Consider the following 20,057-nt stretch of genomic DNA (forward strand, 5'->3'; position numbering starts at 1 on the left):
ACAAAAACAGCTGAGAAGTCTGTCAAATTACTTTTGGTACGCTAAAATGTGATGTAATTCTTACACGGGTCATCCACTATGGATGTAAATACCATTAAATCAAAGGTGACTGCACTTTAGGCTCATGCACATTGTTTCATTTTAAATCCAATGTGCTTGAGTACTGAGTTGAAAACCCCCCAGAAATTGCACTACTGTACAATACTTGCGGACTCCACTGTATTTTCAAGAAAGCAATGCAACGCTTGTATCTTCTAAGTTCATTTAATTGTATATGCTTCCTTCTGGGAGGCGTTATCGAGCTCCCACGGCAGCCATTAACTGATACAAATGGTCTTTCACCAAATGCCAAAACCATATAGGATACCTAAATTGATTCAACCTCATTGCTCAAATGCAATTGATATTGCTAACTGTGTTCTTTATTTATTACTGTTGTGTTGTTGCACTTGTTTTAACCAACTTTGTGAAGCTGTTGGCACATTTCCGCTTTCCAAGTACTGTTTTATTACCCATTAACTATGAACAATGATAATAGTGACCATGTTAATCAATAAATACATTTTAGTCACATTTCTAAGCAGTATCTCGGGCAATATTTCAAAATATGATTCAGTGCTCTTCTTTATTAAATAATTGTATTAATGTGTGTCTATAATGTGCTTGGTTATTTTGTTGTCTATAGTTTCAATTAATCACAAGTAATGTTTAGCAGCAGACATGGTCAGGAAAACGAGTAGGCAGTTAAATATCATTCAGCTCTATGTTCTTCCTCTGTGCAGCTGGAAACCTGCATCAGGTGCAGTGCATCTTTATATGAGCTTTCTGGGAGAGCCACTCGTAACCAGCACATTCTCTTCTTTCCACTAGCAATTTAAGCAACTGAAGAAGTCATTTAAAGAGCGCGCGCACGTTTGCGGTGGGAGCTGAGGTTGTGTCAGAAGCTACAGCAGTAACAACGTGAAATACGTCAACGCTGCCAGCGTGGAATAGCTACGGACCGGCTTTCCAGGAAGTAAATTGAGATAGCTAGTGGTTCGGCAAGTACATAATCAGTGAAATTCATGAACTGGTGGACACGGTCGCATACATAATACTACTCAATTATTACTATAAAGGGGACCCAAACGGGATAGTCCTGACCTCCCGACATCATGGAAGAAACCTATCAGGTACTGTCATACCGGTTTGAAGTGTGTTGGCTCTGGTTTGTTAGATCTGTGACGCGGAATGCTGGCACTTGTTAGCTTTACTGGCTAACATGCGAATGCTTTTTTCTGAGCGTTATGGATATGCTTCAGTGTTAGAAATTGCTGCTTGTCATACACAGATTTTATTTTGATCTACGGGCCTCTTCGGAGAGTGACGCGTCAGAGCACCCAATGAAAGATAACAGTGCTCCATGTTGATCGCTAGCAAGCTAACCATAGGTTGCTACGCGTATAATACTACTCTTGCAGCAGTGTGTTGTATGACGTTGGGCAGAGGTTAAACGAGGATTTTGGAGCTCTTGAAAGCACCTCTGTCTCGTTCGTTATACATTTCTAAATTTGACTGTGGAGATGATTTGTATTCAGGGAAAGGTGATTATGTGTTAATATACGATTACTTTTAAATGTAGGGATTCCTCCATATCAAACGTTACACCAGCCGTCCACGTTCTCGGTGAAATCATATCGATGAAGGAACGTTTCTTTAAAAAAATGGCACATTTACGCTGTAAAGGTGACCATTAAGATCCAGCATTTAAGAGAAGGGCTGCTGGCGGTCCCACGGTGTGCACTGACTGGCTCTTAAACTAGCCTACTACTGTAAAATTATAAATATTTTCTCCCAAATAGGCTATGTGGCAATACCAATGCGATTTAAATTGTTATATATTCATTGGGCACATTCAAAAGTATAAAGGTGTTATTTAGAACTTGTAAACACGTTGCTGATTGCGGGCAAGACATAAAATCGTTGTATATTAAATCCATTATTACATTTCCATTCCAATACTAATTTGAGAGTTCATTGGGTAAAATGTTAACATTTTATTACATGGAGGAAGTATGTTCTATAATTTATTTTCTAATCCGTGCCCCATTAAAAGTGACACGCATTACATATCTTACATATTACAGTTATGTTCACTTTATGTTCAATCCAATTCAGGGTACAAGGTTTTGGGGGCCAAAACTCAAACTGTCAGATTGCAAGCTAAATTATATCTGCTAAATTTGCAAGCTAAATTATGAACTGCTAATCAGACCATTATTTAGTAACATGAGGATGATGCTTTTATGTATTTTTATATATTTTTCTGAAACTTGAAAGTGCTGTACAGTGATCAGGCGGACTTCTACTCAACCACCACCAGTGTGTAGTACTCACTATGTGCCATACACAGCGGCCCTTTTACACCAGAATGGTCACCACACATCAGCCAATTAAACTGGAGGATGATTGGGTTGCAGGTTGAGAGTTTAGCCAGGACACCAAGGAGGCCACTACTACGACTAATAAGTTTAATGTGTTTTTTAATGACCGCAGTGAGTCAGGACCTTGGTTGCATTCTAAAAATGGTGTCTCCTATGGGCCAGTGTCCCTATCGCTGCACTGGGGTCGTGGGGTTTATTTAAGCTAAGGGAAGGTCACCCCCTAAAGCTACTGTAGTGAAATTGAGCATGCCTCAAAATATGGCCATAATCACTTCAAATCCAAATATTTTTATAGTTTTTAGGAGGAGTGAACCTTTTGTGTTTGATAGGATCATGAATACAATTGATGAAATGCTTCCAGAATATCCAAACCTCAATGAACTCAACATGTGTCTTACATTGGCTGTCTAAATAGTATGGAATGTGATGTTCATGTGTCAAGTTTGTAAAATAAATAAATACAGCAAGCCAGAAATTGTTGCAGTCTTGTGTCATTTGCTGTCGTACTTCCCCTAGAAAATTAGTTATTTTGCTTTTTTCTAGATGATTGTTGACCCCATGCTTGCTGAAATGGGTAAGAATTTGAATGAGGCCATGAAAATTCTTGAGGATGGTCAAAGGTGAGTTCATTTCCGTGGATATCATCCTGTAATGGTCAAGTCAACACGTAGAGGCATGTACACACACCACACTGTTCCTATTATTATTTTATTTTTTTACTGCTCTCCTCCACTTTGAAATACTAAATGAGTGCACCCCTGTTTGTGTATAGGTAGCAGGAATGCCCCTTGACTAACTTAAGTTACTGTAAAGCCACTCCCACCTTGGGCAATTATTGTGCAATGTTTGTCATTCCATTTTGTATTCCCTGAGCTGCAGCTGAGTGAGATCTCATATTAATTTCATGTTTTTCTCTCTGCCTTTAAGGGAGGTTGAGGAGAAACGGAGGTACAGCCGAAGGGACATTCCAGGGCCGCTGCAAGGAGGGTAAGTGGGGTGAATAAACATTGGCCGTGGCTATTACTGCAACTCTATACCACCAACTCGCATTCAGACTGGTACAATGAAAGCTTACTGTCTTTGTGGTGTAAGGGGGCTTCAGTGTAATTAGCAAGCAATACCTGTTGCCAGGAGGTAACCAGGGAGTACTCTGTGGGACATTGCTGTTGCATTCTTGTGCATTTTACTAAACCAGAATATATGAATTAAATATCCAGTTCTATTAAATAATAAGTCAATCTGTCATCTGTAAACCAACGTGGTGTCAGTTAAAGTAAATATAATGTAATATAATAATAATAAATACAGCTCACACTTTTATTTCAGTATTTTTAATTTCACATTAAAACCCTGCCATCACAGTTAAAACGGTTATCTCTCCTTGCAGTGGTCAGGATGTGGCCAACATTTTGCAGTTGGTCCAAAACCTCATGCATGGAGACGAGGAGGAGGAAAATCAGGGTCATCGGTAAGGACATGGCTGTCAGGAAAGGGCTGTCAGCAGTTTTTACTGAAAAGCAAAAAACGTACTGACATCTGTGGTGTTGTGTGATGTCACGTAAGGAGTGCCCCTGGGGTTATGCTGTGTCTCTGTAGCAGGATGCAGAATGTTGGGGAGCAGGGTCACATGGCCCTGCTGGGGCACAGCCTGGCGGCCTACATCTCCGTCCTGGACCGGGAGCGATTGAGGAAGCTGACCACCCGTATCCTGTCAGACACCACACTCTGGCTCTGCCGGCTGTTCAGGTTTGTAGTTAAAGCTCTCCACACTCCCAATTCAGACAGTTTGGCCATGCGGTTTGGATATTTGGAGTGTGTTTGCACTGCTGTGCTCTAAATTGATTCGTTGTTTCTTTTGTTTGACAATACAAACAAAGCAGGTTTGCCCGGTTCATTGGGTGAATTAGTAAACGCAGAGCGGTATTCATCAATTAAATTTAGAAGAGCACAGTAAAGCTGAAACAGGAAGCTGAGATCGGCTGTAGCTTTAAGAGGAAGTTAAATTAATGTTTACTTTTATAGTTCTTATTTCAGTCGTCTACTCTGCTTGGCAGGTATGAAAATGGCTCCGCGTATTACCACGAGGACGACCGGGAAGGGCTCATAAAAGTGTGCCGTCTCGTCGTTCACTCCCGCTTCGAGGACTACAACACGGAGGGCTTCACAGTACTCAACAACAAACAGCCTGTGGTCTACCAGAGCGCGGCATGCCGGCCAGGGCTGGGACAGCACCTCTGCAGCCAGGTACGGCACGCCTGTAATCACCCCGGGCCTCCTCTGCCTGGGGCGGTCCTGCAGTGCTGCGAGAATGAGCTCGGATTATTTAGTTACTCAGTAGCTTGCTATTGTTGAGAATGTATCTTGTCTTACAGGATGCTGAGTGGAAAGACCAGTTTAGCCTGTCAGGCCCAGGAATGACAATGAGTGTGATGTGCTCTGTAAGCACTACTCACAGCAAAGCTTTGAAGCCGCACTTTAATAAACACAGGCGTTAGAACGGTCTGTGATTTGTCATTTGTGGCCCAACATCGGAACTTTAGGTCCAAACTGAACTGCTTTGGTATTATTGTCCATCAAAGTATACTGTATCCATCACTTTTACATAATTCAGCGTAGTACCAGTAAAATGCTTGCAACAGCTGTTTTCATACTATTGTTTCACATTATACACTTTTTCTGCTGATATGTTATCTACGTAGTATCTTGTAGCATTGACTTATTGTGCCTCTCTCTCTAGCTGGGTCTGCCCCTGTCCAGCCTCTGCACAGTACCCTGCAACACTATGTTTGGATCACAGCATCAAATGGTAGGTATCAAGATTCCCAAGACTCCTGAGAGGTGAAATTACTTATACATTTTGACATAATACAAGTGTCTTGGAAGACATTAATTGAGAGTGAATATGGGGTCTGGGTTTTACCTGGATTTGCACAGCAACATATTAAGAACAGGAGTGGCTAGCTGTGATGTGTGTCACAGCAATTGTAATGTGGAATGACTGACATGAATGACATCTCTGTTCTGAGCCAGCCTTCTTTCAGGAGATACCCTCAATCTACAGGTGGTATAAATGCCTTTGCATAGTTCCGACTCTAATATTCCACTTGTCATTTTCTAGACCATTGTGTGTTTTTATGTGTGTTTATTCCTCCTGGGACCTTTCACTGCATTTGTATTGATATTATAGATTTAATGATTGGGTTAACATCTCTTCCATTGCTGCAGGATGTTGCCTTGTTGGACAGACTTATCAAAGATGATATTGATTCTGGGAAGCTTCCATTGCTGTTGATCGCAAATGCAGGTGAGGGAATGCTGTTGAGAATTTTATACAGGACCTTATGTACATGTACCTTTTAGCACACCAGGTGTGTAAACAAATGTTTCTGTATTTGTATGTCCACAGGAACACCAGGTGCAGGACACACTGACAAACTGGGCCGTCTGAAGGAGCTGTGTGAACAGCACAGCATGTGGCTCCATGTGGAAGGGTGGGTTTTAACTACACACATATTGTAAATATACACCATGTACACTTTCTTTCTCCCACACCACACACACACGCACCCTAACCATCCTGCTTAATTTTCATTGTTATGGTCTCATAGATATGATTATACACTGAAAGCTCCATTCTAAGATTCCTATTAATCTTCATCTTCACGTATCACTCCTCTCTCTAATAATGTTGTGTTTTTTTCAGGGTCAACCTGGCGACACTGGCTCTGGGCTATGCAACATCCACGTCATCAGTGATGGTAAGTCTCCATTCTAATTTGCTGGGATTCACTCGAGCAATTGAACTGAGATTGGTTTTGTTTGTGCGTTACTCCCATTTGCACTCATATGACTTCTTCCGATCGGCAGGCCGCCACCAAATGTGACAGCATGACCCTGACCCTGGGCCCCTGGCTGGGGCTTCCTGCCGTGCCTGCCGTCACACTGTACCGCCACGAGGACCCGGCCCTGGTCATTGTCTTATTTTTAACACTAGCGTCGTCCATAATTCACAAACATGACCGTCAGGTTAGAGTATGCAAAGTGGCCCTTTGTAATATGTGCTTCCTTCTTTGTGGCGTGTTGTCTTGCAGTCTCTGGCTGCAGGCCTGACGTCCAGCCAGCCAGTGGAGAAGCTACGTGCTCTGCCGCTCTGGCTGTCCCTGCAGTACCTGGGGCATGATGGGATCGTGGAGAGGATAAAGCACGCCTCCCAGCTGGTTAGAGCAGCAAATATTTTTTCCTTGCCTATGATACTTAACAGTTTATGAAATGGAATGCCTGTTCTCCCGAATTACTGTGCGTTCGAATTATCTGTGTTCTGTCTCCTCAGAGTCAGAGACTCCTGGACCATTTGAAGAAGCTGACCTCTATAAAAACATCAGTATGTAATTTCAAGGCTGTCTTATTTGCTGTGATTTTTTTATAGCATTTATCAAATTGCTTGCTTGAAACTTACTTCCTTGAATGCCTTTTTATTTGCTAGTTTATGATGAAACTATAACAATTAAATGGAAAATATTTTACGATATTTTGCTGTTTCGCCAATATATCTTGGGGAAGAATTACTGGTTACAGAAACTTCAATGCGTTAAAAATCTGGTATAATAAGCTTCCTAAATCAGTGTTTAAATTTGATTTGTTTGCATAATGCTAATATGCGCTAATGCATATGTGACATGCAACCCCCCTACCCAAAGCAGGCTTGCATTTCCACCCAAGCAGCAGTAAGGCATCTCTGAACAGCATGAACAGAGTTAATGTGAGAAACCAAGCTCCTGTTTTGTGTTGTTATCATCAGGATGACCTTGACATGCAGATGTCTCTTCTCGAGGCTTTGACCATGGTAAACCGCAAAGCTTGTTTAACAGTGAAGCTCTGTTAACCAGTCATAACCAGTAGTGAGAGTGGGTGCGTTGGTTTCAGGGCGTGGTGTCTCGCTCCCGGGTTCCTCTAATCTCCGGGGGCTCTCTGCGGGATGTCCTGGGCTCTCTCATACTGTCTATTGTAGGTTGGATCTACTCTTTTCCTGCCTGTCCACCCATTCTCACCTCCCTCCCTCCTCATGGCCACTCACGCATCCTGAGGCCTTCATTGGGTGTCACACCAGGCTCTTGATGCTGCTTACGTAAAGGCATGTCAGCCCTGCTTGTTCAAAGGCATGCCGTGCCTCACTAAGGTATTAGCCTAAGGTGGCTAAAGCCCAGTGCCTCTGCCTTCCCTCTATGGCCAGTACATCAGTGATAGATAGTGTCCACTGTTTCATAAAACTCAAATGTTGAGTCCAACTATTTTCCTGGAGATCTGCTGTCCAGTTTGTTTTCCCTAAATCACCTGTCTGTGTAGGAGCAGGACACCTGTTGATCACTCACAGTTAAGTGGTTCCATAAAAGAATGAAGGTTGTTGATTTCTCAGTGATATAATATATAATTAATAGGTCATTAACACAGTGCACACATCTATATTTTTTCCCACATAGAACCGCATGACAATATGTTTGGATGCTGTGTTCTTTGGAAATGAAACATGAAATGTATTGAGAGTTTAAAGAGCTGACAGCTCCTTGATTGGATTACATTATGTTCTTACAAAATAATTTGAGTCATAACTCCTGAATCATTTTCAGGAGTTTACAGGTTGAACCAGTTCTGCAGAATCCAGGGGATTTAGTGTGATGGAAAGCAAACTAGGTGGACAATATTATAGGACCAGGCCTGGGGGCCATTGGCATACATACCCCAGAGTAATCCAATACTTCTGAGTCTGAGTCATAGATGGAATGCAAGCCATTTTGAAAAGCCCTTTCATGAGCAACGCCATCAGCAAACTCTCAGGATTGCAGCAGATTCCACATTTCATCCTAAGAAGATGAGAGAAAGTGTCGATTTGCATGCTACTCTTGTCCTGCTTTCGTAAGTAGCAGCTTCGGCAAGCTAACTGTCCATAGTTTGATATGGCTAAGTCTCGCAGGGGGACTGATATGGCTGACTCCTGCCTTATCAAGCAAATAAACCACTGACCTTGAATTTGCCCCTTGAGTAGTAGATGGAGTTGGGAAGGAGGGATATGATGTTACCCGTGTTAATGGTGGACTTGAATGTAAAAGCATTGGTCCTGCTGAGCAGGGTGGAGGTGTTTTTGAGACCTTTTCATGCAGGCTGCCCACTTCTCAGCGCTTGTTCTCTGTAGCTGCTATGTGACTCCTCTGTTACTGGATGTCGGCACAGCACTTGGTAGCACAACGCAGTCACTGCCCTCATGTGACACTGTTACCTCTCATACTGAAGTCTGCATGCAGGGAAGCATGTATCTCTGAAAGAGATACTGTACTATTCACTGAACTGTACTTGCGGCATGGATCTTCTATAGATCACTGATTCAACACGGCAGAGTATTAAGTGTATTATGTAGAGGACTTCACTGGACAGGTCTCAGAGGAAGACTGTGTACTGGCTCTGTATTTTAATGTCTTAAGTCAATGCCTCTCATGCTGTGATCACGCAGGTTAACATGACAAAAAAAAATCGTGCTCATCTTAACCTGTGGTTGTATTGCATACATTCTACAACTTTATGCTTAAATTTATTATACTCAATACTTAAGAATAAAATTGGCTTGAGACACCAATGCTGTTGAAGTGAATAGTTCAAAGCCAAAGCACATGATTCAAAGCCATGATTTGGTTTGCTCTCACCAGATCTTTTGTATGTCAGCCCTTCAGTGGCATCCGTAGTTCATGGCCATCAGGCCTTACCTCTCCTCTATCGATCTGTCCATCAGGTGGAGGATGAGATTAACTCTCCAGTGGTGGTATTCAGGTTCTCGCAGGAGACGAGTGAAGGTAAGGAGCCGTGTCCCACTGTAAAATGAACTTGAGATTTGAATTGTGTCCGGTGGATTTGTGACTTGCGCTGTGCATTTTAAATGAAAGAGCGTCTGAGGTGAGAATGGTGACACAGATCACATCTCTCTGATCCTTCCCCACCTCAGCATCAAGCAGCGATGGATACTGTGGAGGTGACCGAGAGGTGCAAGATTCCCTCAACAGATGGGTACGGTGTCTTCATTTATATAACCTGTTGTCTAACTGGCGTAACAACTAAAAGATATTCTTTTTCAGACATCTCAAAAAACAAATGTAATGTCTACGACTGTAATAAGCTATATTATATCTTGGTTATATATTGGTTTTGTGAGTTTTCAAGCTGAGTTGTACTGTACTGTGCTAGTGCTAATGCTAGCCCACCTGCGTCTTCTCGCCCCAGCTGGGTGAGCAGTTGGTGCGTTTGGTGCCGGCCTGTGGGGTAGATGTGGTGGAGCTGGAGGATGAAGGCACCTGTGTTCGGTTCAACCCCCTCATGACTGCTGCAGGTAAGGGCTATGTGTGAATGTTATTGCCATCATATTAGGTCATGGAGAACAGATGACCAAATGGTGTGCTCTTGCATGGGGGATAAGGATGGGGGCTGTTAAAATATAAGTAAAAAAAAAAAAGAATATACCTACTGTATGTTTATTGTATTATCTTGTCACTCCTGTTCCTCAGTGACAAGAGAAGTGTCTGAGTATAGAAGGGATAACGTACTTGGCTAGCTTTACCCTGAACACATTAATGAACGGGGTAGACTCGCAGTCCATGACACCTTCCTAAAGTGTCAAGAGAACCTGGGTGGCTGAGTGTCAGGGCCTCGCTGGCCACCATACTGACAGTGCTGCATGCTGTCTTGCGTCCACAGTGCAAGGCACTCAGGAGAGCGACGTGGACACCCTGGTGGAGAAGTTGAGTGAGATGGTGCCTCTTCTCAGCAGCACACTGCGCCTCAGACAGGACTTCAGGGAGGAGATATACCGCCACTCAGGCCTCAATTACATCGAGGACCTCAGCTGGCCAGGGCTGGGCATCATCAGGTGAGAGGGGAGAGGGGGACTGAAGATGGGAGACTGATATGGACTGTGGGTGGCACGGACTATTGCCTAAACACCAGAGTTTTGTGGCAGGTACGAGCCCATCCGGGATGAGCTTGATGACAGCAAAAACCAGCTGGAGGTGGAGACGGTCAACTGTAATCTGCTGAAGAAACTGCAGGAGCTGGAAACGGACTTGACTTTCTCCACTGGTATGTTCCCATCCTTTTCATCCCATGAGTTCATCATAGGCCTCAGAAGTTGTGTCATCATCAAGGCTCGTTTGCATTCTTAGGACTTTCGGGTCAAAAAAAATGTGAGTTTTTCTAATTCCTTAAAAATAACATTACATTGGGATGTTTTGTATTTATATGGAAAAAAAATCCATCCATCCATCCATCATCACCCGCTTATCCGGAGTCGGGTCGCGGTGGCAGTAGGCAAAGCCGGGTATTCCAGGCGTCCCTCTCCCCAGCAACGCATTCTAGCTCCTCCTGGGGGATCCCGAGGCGTTCCCAGGCCAGGAGAGATATAATCTCTCCAGCGGGCTCTGGGTCTCCCTCGGGGTCTCCGCCCAGTTGGAAAAGAAATGCTTTTCATAATAAAATATAACAAAATATCTATATTATTGTGAATTAAGAATAGTGTACTCCATGTTTCTTGAAGGAATGTAATGCCAACAAACTAACAAACACTCCCTCTAACTTTAAAATCACTAGGACCTGAGTTTGGGCAGGAAAAAAACTGTATATTCATTGGCATGGCAACGGAGGACCTTGATGTGGCAGAGCTGACAGATACCATTGCAACAATGGGGCGAGAGATTGAGGAAAGTGGCAAGGTGAGGAACCATAATTATTTACTCTTCTGTTTTATCGTGTTTTGTTTGTTCAGTCTTGTTTGGTCTTGGACTATCATGTGTGATGAAACACTTTTGTCTTCACACTGCTGTTGATGTGTGTGGCGTTAACTGATATTCCTCCTTTCCTGCATGTTCCCAGCTATTGGAGAACATGACAGAGGTGGTGCGGAAGGGTATCTTGGAGGCTGAATTGCAGCTCCAGAAAGCCAATGAGGAAAGGCTTATGGAAGAGGTATGTTTATTTTTCACAAGTCTGTGATAGCTTATGTGCGCCAGACACTATATTATATAGAAAAAAAATTCTTTAGATATTGGAACAATTTAAAAACATTTACAGAGAGAGAGAATTTTCAAGGAAATATGTTACTTACGAAAATGTATAATTATTTGAAAGTTGATTATAGTTCTGAATATTGTAAAAACAATTATTTGAAAATAGTCAACATTTCCACAAGTTTTACTGGTGTCTAAAGGGCCAAAGTATTTAAAATAATTATTTAACCAAGGTCTAGTGTGTATAGGAGATTCCTGAGAAATACCCCATTCTGTACAAAATTGGGGCAGAAAAATGATGAAAGAGTAATTTCAGCGTCCTTTTCTTCCAGGGTGTGCTGCGTCAGATCCCCTTGGTGGGCTCTGTACTTAACTGGTTCTCTCCAGTCGAGAGTACTGTTAAAGGCAGGACCTTCAGTCTGGCTGCAGGTATTGACTCCTTATGACGGTAGCTGGAAGAATGTTCTGTCTTTCATTAGAATGTACAACAAACTCAGGGAAAGTATTTTGCTGGAATTATCTTGTATATATAAGCCAGTCTTTTAAAGGCTTTTACTTGATGTATGCTGGGAACATCCATTAAAAGGCTTTCTGCTGGAGTCCTTATAACTTATTTCCTGGGGTAAAAATCACATTACCTGCATGCCTCAGTTAAATACACACATTAAACCCCACTTTTAAGGTTACTGATTATGTTTCAGCGAACAACCAGAGATTACCATTAATTGGGCATGTAGCAGTTTATGGCAGACATGAACTTTCAAGCTGAAAAGGCAGACCTTGCAAAAACTAGTCTGAGCCAGTATTCTAGTCTTATATTCAGACTTAAAATCATATTAGACTGCAAACGTATTGCCAGTGAGGTGAGAGCTTTCAGGATATGTCAATGGGGTAACAAGCTAATATCTATTCTATTTGAGAGAAAAGAATCAGATCATTACAAGACTAAAATGCTTAAGCTTTTTTAAAGTGGAGATATCAGTCTCAGTGATGTAGAAATGGCTGTCTGTTGCTGTTTTGAGTGAAGAATGTATGTATATCTTCCAAAGGCTCTTTGGACTCTACAGAGCAAACCTACTCCATGAAGGCACAGGCTGTCAGAGGGACCCCTCCCACCACCCCCAATGCATCCAAGCGACTGCCAGGCAAGCCTTCCCTCCCTCCATTACCCTCAGTATCCACAGCCCTTCTGTGTTTATTTCAGCCATATGCTGCTGTTGAGATTTTCAATGTGGAGTAGGCAGGCTCATTTACGTATTGCGAAGGGGAACTGCCCACACAAACTAGACTAGCACAGCTATTCTGAAGGGCTTTCACATCAGAGAGGTGGAGTGGTTGTTCAGTCTCTGACTCTTTCAGTTACAGGGTTTCATAGCGTCAGCACATCCGCTCCTGCTTGGAGGACTGGTCTCCCAGTCTGTAAAACTCTAGTACTCAACCCTACCGATTTACATATCTGGGCCAACAGACATTAATGAGAGTAACTTATGTATCATCCTCTATCCTACATTTGCCTTTTTGAGCATTGCCTGGATTCCCCTCAGTCAAGCCTGCCTGAACCTACCTGTGTGTGTGTGTGTGTGTATGTATCTGTGTGCACGCACGTGCTTATGTGCATGTGTTTGTGCATATTATAGTGGTCTGTGAGCAATTGGGGAAATGATTTTCTTTGAAAATCTTGATTCCAGGTCAGAAGTTGTTCCGGCGCCCTGGAACAGGTTCTGACATGCTCAGTGAGACCAGCTCTGTTGGCCATCCAGAGGAGGAGGAGAGGGAGTCGGTCCAGTCTCCAGCCCCAGAAGGCGCGCCCGAGCCCGTCCCAGAACCCGTCCCAGAACCCGTTCCAGAACCCGTCCCAGAGCCCATCCTGGAGCCCTCAGAGGACCCAGACACAAGCCCTGAGGTCACACAGCCAGCGCCGGAGGAGCAGATCGAGGAGAGACAGCCAGAGCTGGAGGCTCCAGAGACACAACAGGAAGTGTCCATCAGATAGGGGAACCCACAGGTGCAAGGCCAGGGCTGGGACGCCAGGATGGGGTGGAACTCACACAGATGTAGGGCCAGCAAAAGGCTCCATTTTCTCACAAACTAGGCAGCAAGGAGAGATGAGAATTAAGCAGCTTATATGCAAGTAATTGATTAAAATTGTGATTTAAGTTTCATATCTGTAAATATGTAGTTTAAAACCATCATAGTTTAGGCTTGATCACTGAGTGTATGGTTAAACTACATGAGGCTAAGGGTGAAATGCACATTTATGGATCAAGTCAGATTCCTTTAATAAGGAAAATCACGATCTTGATCAGCTTCTAAGACCCTCTGGTGAGCACTATGTTTCCGTAGTTATGGAGTAATTCACAATAGCCGAGGGAAGAGATGCACTGTTTTTGGTTCATTTTCCAGGGTAGCAAAAGTGTGGCCAGTGACAGGAAGGGGCTCTGCTAGGATCTTTGGGAAGTGATGAGGGGTCAGTCAATTTATGGAACTAAGAAAAACAAGAGAATTTCTGACTTATTGCTGCTTGCTTCCACTGCCCTAACACTGTTTGCAGGCTTTGTTTATATAGCATATGATCAGGATAATTTGCTTCAGGACATTTGATCCTGCTTTGAAGCTTTCCGTCCATATTCAAACAAATTACAACCAATTCACAGTGTTTCAATGGATTCACATATACAGTGAGCAGGATTACCTTTTTAAGGAAGGTATCACTATCCAAAGATGCACAAAGCCAACAGTGAGGTGAACAGAAGTAACCAAATAGCAGAAACCAAACACACTTACCAGAGCAAATACAAAAAGATGTACTGCTCATTTGCTTCATTTTATTTTTAATGAGCAAATTCTATAGTACATTAAAATCACAAGCGTTTATTAATAAATAATTAATATACTGTGTATTTTCCACTGCTAATGTCAGATATTCCTGCCACTGTGTACATAAATCCTAATTATTCCTGGCCACCTTTCCCTATATTCTACAAAATATGATCATTCTTAGAATGTAGTCCTAATCTGTAACATCCATCTTAAACCACATTTGAGTAGTCCAGTTGCATTCCAACAATACTGAGCTGCATTACATGTGGCTGTAGGAACAAGCAACATCTGAATTGTTAGGTATCCATAAAAATGTTGAATCAGATATTTATTTTCAAATCTTGTCAAATTGAAGTCCTCTTAAGTAAAAAGTTTATTGTCAGACACTGTGCCTGCAATGAGAGGGCAATTATTGGGTGAGTTTTTTTCGCTGTGTGTAAACTGCTAGCTATATGGATTGAAGCAGCTTGATTTTATGGAAACTTGAGCCTTATTGCACTAGGTGTGTTCTTTTTTTTTTTTTTACTCTGTACAAAATCAGTAACTTTATTTAATCACAATGGCAGCATTTTTTCCTGAGAAAGATTATTATTTATTAGTGATGAATTTATTTATGCTCATCTTGATTCGAAAATGTCCATGTGGTACATAATTCAAAAAGTAACTCATTATGGGAAAAAAAATGGGACATTCCAAATGTGACTTGCGTTGAGTTCTCTCATTGTCTTTTCAAAATGTCCGCTCATTGAACATGTAATAAGTATGAAATGAGAATGTACTCAACTGTGTCCCTTTATCTCTCCTTTTTCTTTTTGTCTGGATCCAGAATGTTTGCCTCATGACCATGTCTTTGACCTCTGTGGAGCTTTTATAACTCTGGAGTTACTGGAATAACGACTGCTACAGAAATAACCATAGTCCAAAATCAAAAAAGTTTATGGTCTCTCATACCTGTATATATTACATCTTTAACTGCAGTACTCTGCCTTTCAAACGGTTCTTGTCTGGGGAGACATCTTGGTAGGGCCTTGGCCTGAGGTGGATGCTTTCTTTGCATCTTTGTAGACCTTTTTCTGCCCTGACCCATCGATCCAGTACTCTTGCATTGCGGAGAGCATTTATATCTACTTTTCTATAGTTGCTAGCCTACTGACAGTACAGTCATTTTGTTTTATGTTCCAATACACACAACTTCATAGCAATATCTGCTCTCTGCATATTGAAACATAAGACAGATTTACAGTACATGGAATGTGATCGGGTTTCCATTTATTTTCTTTAACATATTTGTTATTTCGGATTCCTTTAGGGAAGTGCAATTTTTAAGTGCTTTCAGATCTTGATGGTCTTCCGTTTTATATATTTTATTCTTTTGGTGCAATGAAGATACCTTATTTAGATAGAACATACCTTGCCGATTTTAATATATATTGTGAGAACATTTTATTCATCTTGATATTTTACTTAACAGCATTTTGCTTGTTTAAATAATCTTATAATTGTTGTACTTTTGTTTATAAATTTGTCTTTTTTTTTTTTTCCCCCAAAGCTCATTAAGAACCAGTGTCCTTGAAATTGTAATGCTGGAATCCAGTTAACTTGATTAAAAACTGCAGCTTAAATTGTATTTGTATTGTTCCCATTCATTGAATGTACTACTGTGCAGCATGTGTCTGGACCTCCTTATAGGAAACGTCTGGTTCTGCTGTGTGTGAATGTGTGTATAATTTCTTCAACCCTTTTCACATGGTCAATACATTATGCTGGTCTACAGATAACTTCATTAGAAAACATCCATTGTCTGAAGTGTAAATAATCTTCATAATTGCTTTGTTTTTACTGAAAAGACACATACAGTTGAATAAATAAGAACACTGGGGGTCTGAAGAATGTAAAGCAACATGTAACAGTCCAGACTTCTGTTAACTCAAGGAAAGAAATGGGAAAAAATTAAAAATTAAAAAACTAATCTCCAAGGAGCTTGTCCCATAATGTTTATGGTAATATGCAGTCAACTGAGGCATCGGCTAGAGGCTTTCTAACAGCTGACAAATGTTCACACCACTTTCAATCAAACTCAGGAAATCAAAGCAAAAGATAAAAATAAAATAATGAGGAAAAAATAAACATTCTTTATGACTTGGGATTTCCCCTCAGTTCAAGTAAGACAGTCACAGTGACTCCAGGTGTCGGGGGATGTAAGCAGTGTTCCACACTCCCCCAGAGAAAGGCTCCACTGCTAAAGCACCCTCTCCCAATCTCCTGGCTCCGTCCTGTGGTACAGCTGGGGCTGCCCCTTTGGGAAGAGGCTGTCGGGGTTGGGGTGGTCCAGAAGAAACTGGATAGTGGTCTTGATGTGCTGCACGAAGTGAGGTGGCTCAGCCAGAGGAGACGTTGACAAATACTGGAAAGACCAGAAAGCAAAAATAACTCAACAGGCCATTACACTGCACATATACTCAGTGAGCACTTTATCAGGTATTTATTAAGACTTCTTTTTTTAGACTTATTGGTCTTCTGCTGCTGTAGCCTATCCACTTAAAAGTTTTGACGCCTTGTATGTTCAGAGATGCTCTTCTGCATACCACTGTTGTAATGCATGGTTTTTTGCATTACTGCCACCTTCCAGTCAGCATCAACCAGTCTGGCCCTTCTGCTCTGACCTCTCTCATTAACAACTGGATGTTTTTTGGTTTTTCGCACCAGAGACTGTTGTCCATGCAAATCACAGGTGATCAGTTTCTGAGGCACTCAAACCACCCTGTCTGGCACCAACAATCGGTCAAAGTCAGTTAGATCACATTTATTCTGACATTTGGTCTGAACAACAGCTGAAACTATTGACCACGTCTGCATGCTTTTATGCATTTAGCTGCTGTCACGTGATTGGCTGATTAAATATTTGCATTAACAAGCTGGTGTACAGGTCTAAACTTGCTCAATGAGTGTATATTACACTAAAACAATTCAATTTCCACCCTTACCTTCAATATTGTTTTGTCATCCTGTGTCAGCCAGAATTTAATATCCTTATTGGGTGACCATTTGCACGGGCCAATTTTCACTTGCTGTTTACTTGAATCATAGAGGTCAACCATCTGTAAATACAATATATGTTCTTGTGAGACTGGAACTCTTTTGAGATATTTAACAAAATAGATTCCATCTTCCAAAACTTCCATCTTACTATTCTTAAACCCCATCCACACATACAGTATATGCTATCCATCACTCTCAGTTATCTAAACATCACAGATGGTAAATGGGTTCACTGTTGCAACTAAACACAGAACAAGTCTACTGAAAGGTCTGATCTTGTATGTTCTGTAGCATTCTGTGAAGAGTCATAGGCCTTCTCATGTTTAGGGAACAAAAACACATTTCATTACTGAACCTGTGCCTGGTGTTTGGGTGAATTTAGATTTGTACAATTTTTAGATATGATTTTGCTATGGAATTTAAAAATCCAACTTCTTTAACATAACTTAGTCTAAGCACTTCAGTTCTTACAATATGCTTGCGACTTATAAAAACAATTTTAAAATGTCATGAATGACTGCAGACTTGTGTACTGCTCTTCCCAAATGAACAAAACCATTGAATGTGCAATTGACAGAAGTAATTTCATTTAAATGTGAAGCCCCAGCACGGTTTCCTCATGCAAACAGGCTAATTGACTTCAATGAGGGAGGCGCAGTCCCGAGACGGCACACACCGAGCCCCCTGTGAAGGTCCGTGCTGAGCGCAGCTGCTCGGCAGGCCCTCTGCATGGGAAAGAGGCTGGAAACACCTCTCCGCTTTTAACATCCACTCCTGTAGAAACACACCAGCAAAGTCAAGCCACCACACAACAATTTATATTGACTTTATTCATTCCAGGAAAACACCGTACCTATTCCATATACAACTGGCCTGTGAATCCCATCTGTTAAAATGTCATTCAATTCTGTGAGGGCAGAAGAGAAACCATTCAGAATACAGGCCTTGAGAAAATAAATACTCTTAAAATTTAATTGGAACAAAGGCATCCAACCTGTAATACAGCATGTTACCAAGTGAATGTCTTCTGTCTGTTTCTGGAAGGCCGCTGCCAAAGACAAAGTGAAAACTTGTTAAGGACATCAAGTTGTGGAAATTTCCACTCACCTCCATTCATTCCGTATTCATGCAATTCACAAAAACGACAGTGGGGCTACTCACCCAAAATACTAAGGCTCAGATTATGAGATGTCTTGGCCTCATCATCAAAGCCACCGACAAGGTGCAGCTCTAGCCTGGACAGCAGCAGAACCAGTGTTACTCAAAACCAGAAGTGTCTGTGGTATTTGCCGATGTGTAGGTGTATGTCTGGCATCCATCCAGAAAGAGACCTACCTGCCCTCTTTGGCATTACTGCTCAGAGTGGTGACTGCTTTCACAATGAGAGCAACTTCACTCTGTGTGCTAGAGCCATCACAGTGTGCCAAACAAGCTGCTCCACTTCCTGTCAAAGAATGCAAGGTTTGTAAGCATTTGGGGCTGAGACAGATCCTTCAAAAGAATAGACTATTGAAGTATTTAAATATAGTGGAATCACACCCTCTCAGTTTGTTAGCTGTTGGGGTTTTGGAGCTAACCCAATTATTACCAATTTCTGCTTGCATTACAATTCACTAAAACTCATTGTTGAGTGACAATGTGCTGTGCACTTACCTGTGTGTCGTACTAATACCAAGTGGCAAGTTGTTGCATCGTCAGATCCAATAACAGTAACAGAGTCTGTGAAAAGGTACAACAGCACCCACACATCAAAAGGCATAAACACAGTGACTATCAATCTAACAGTGAACAGTTCTGTCACAAATTTAACAAAACTGACTCGGGCAAAGCACCGTGTTTTTTGGGAAGGGAAAGTTATGAAAGTTGGAAAGCTTACGATACATAATGCAACAAGACGTCAAAACAAGCGCAAACACCACTAAATTAAAGTGGCGGGTGCCAAGACAAAAATGGATCAATGAGGCAAGACGGAATTGGAGTAAGTTAACTTCCGAACTTAGGCTTCATAGAATTTCGTTCAGTTGTCAACCTCCGATAAAATACATAGCTATTTGCTCAAACATAGTTCTACTGTATTTTGACAACACACACTTGACAGTTTACTCACTATCAGCTGGGGTAGTGGCTGCAAATTCCCTCTGTTGCACATAGAGGAGGCGCTTGGGGTCGACGTCCACAAGTGCTTTCACGCGAAATGCTCTTGCATTTTCCTGCAGAAAAACGAGTTTGTCACAAACTAAAAATTTCCCAAGTAGCTAGCTACGTTAGCCAGTCACATAGCAAGCAAAATCCATGCGTAACTCCTGCAAACGGACAATACCTGCAAATGTGGATATTTGGCGAATAATTCTGCCGTTGTACTTGTCCGTTCGATTTTGTGGTTTTCAGTAAGAAGGGGCATTTCTTCACTGAATATAAACAACCGAGTTCCTTATGTATAGCTACCTAGCTAGCTAGCTACTGACCCTACCCTAACATACTCGATGGCAAAATACTATTTACGTTCCCGAAACCAAAATCATTTCTTCCTGTTTCTTTCGTCAGACCGGACTTTTCAGAGCTTGTAGTTTTGTCATCTCATATACTAAATGTTCTTAACTGAAATATTATTCACCAGAAAACAGCATTATCCAGAATACATTGCGGGGGGTTAAGTATCGCGACATCAGAACCACCAGGACACGCCTGGCGTCTACTTGACCACAGGCAGATTCAATATCTTTGAATCTGCATTGAA

The 20,057-nt window shown here is 41.9% G+C and overlaps 2 protein-coding genes across 4 annotated transcripts; one reads left to right on the forward strand and one right to left on the reverse strand.

Moving 5' to 3' along the window:
- Window positions 1-999: 999 nt before the first annotated feature.
- Window positions 1,000-15,908, forward strand: pdxdc1 (pyridoxal-dependent decarboxylase domain containing 1). Of its 2 annotated transcripts, XM_061229687.1 has the most exons (24): window positions 1,000-1,172; window positions 2,967-3,043; window positions 3,351-3,410; window positions 3,811-3,891; window positions 4,020-4,169; window positions 4,478-4,667; window positions 5,161-5,229; window positions 5,649-5,727; window positions 5,830-5,914; window positions 6,127-6,181; window positions 6,291-6,392; window positions 6,515-6,640; window positions 6,754-6,804; window positions 7,222-7,266; window positions 9,202-9,262; window positions 9,412-9,473; window positions 9,687-9,792; window positions 10,158-10,329; window positions 10,420-10,538; window positions 11,046-11,167; window positions 11,328-11,420; window positions 11,794-11,890; window positions 12,511-12,606; window positions 13,150-15,908. In XM_061229687.1, exons 1-24 carry the CDS (start codon window positions 1,155-1,157, stop codon window positions 13,452-13,454), a joined length of 2,421 nt encoding a protein of 806 aa, XP_061085671.1. In that variant the 5' UTR covers window positions 1,000-1,154; the 3' UTR covers window positions 13,455-15,908. The 2 variants fall into 2 exon arrangements, with proteins under 2 accessions (XP_061085671.1, XP_061085679.1); XM_061229695.1 differs by lacking the exon at window positions 7,222-7,266.
- Window positions 15,909-16,094: 186 nt separating this feature from the next.
- ntan1 (N-terminal asparagine amidase) lies at window positions 16,095-19,835 on the reverse strand. 2 transcript variants are annotated; one of them, XM_061229718.1, is made up of 10 exons: window positions 19,641-19,835; window positions 19,428-19,530; window positions 18,974-19,039; window positions 18,656-18,764; window positions 18,482-18,555; window positions 18,315-18,368; window positions 18,174-18,227; window positions 17,997-18,094; window positions 17,266-17,379; window positions 16,095-16,685 (listed from the first exon to the last, which is right to left on the reverse strand). In XM_061229718.1, exons 1-10 carry the CDS (start codon window positions 19,719-19,721, stop codon window positions 16,521-16,523), a joined length of 918 nt encoding a protein of 305 aa, XP_061085702.1. In that variant the 5' UTR covers window positions 19,722-19,835; the 3' UTR covers window positions 16,095-16,520. The 2 variants fall into 2 exon arrangements, with proteins under 2 accessions (XP_061085702.1, XP_061085694.1); XM_061229710.1 differs by having other exon boundaries at window positions 18,174-18,368.
- Between the last annotated feature and the right edge of the window lie 222 nt (window positions 19,836-20,057).

The sequence above is a fragment of the Conger conger genome, chromosome 2 (assembly GCF_963514075.1).
Source record: "Conger conger chromosome 2, fConCon1.1, whole genome shotgun sequence".
NCBI lineage: Eukaryota > Metazoa > Chordata > Actinopteri > Anguilliformes > Congridae > Conger > Conger conger.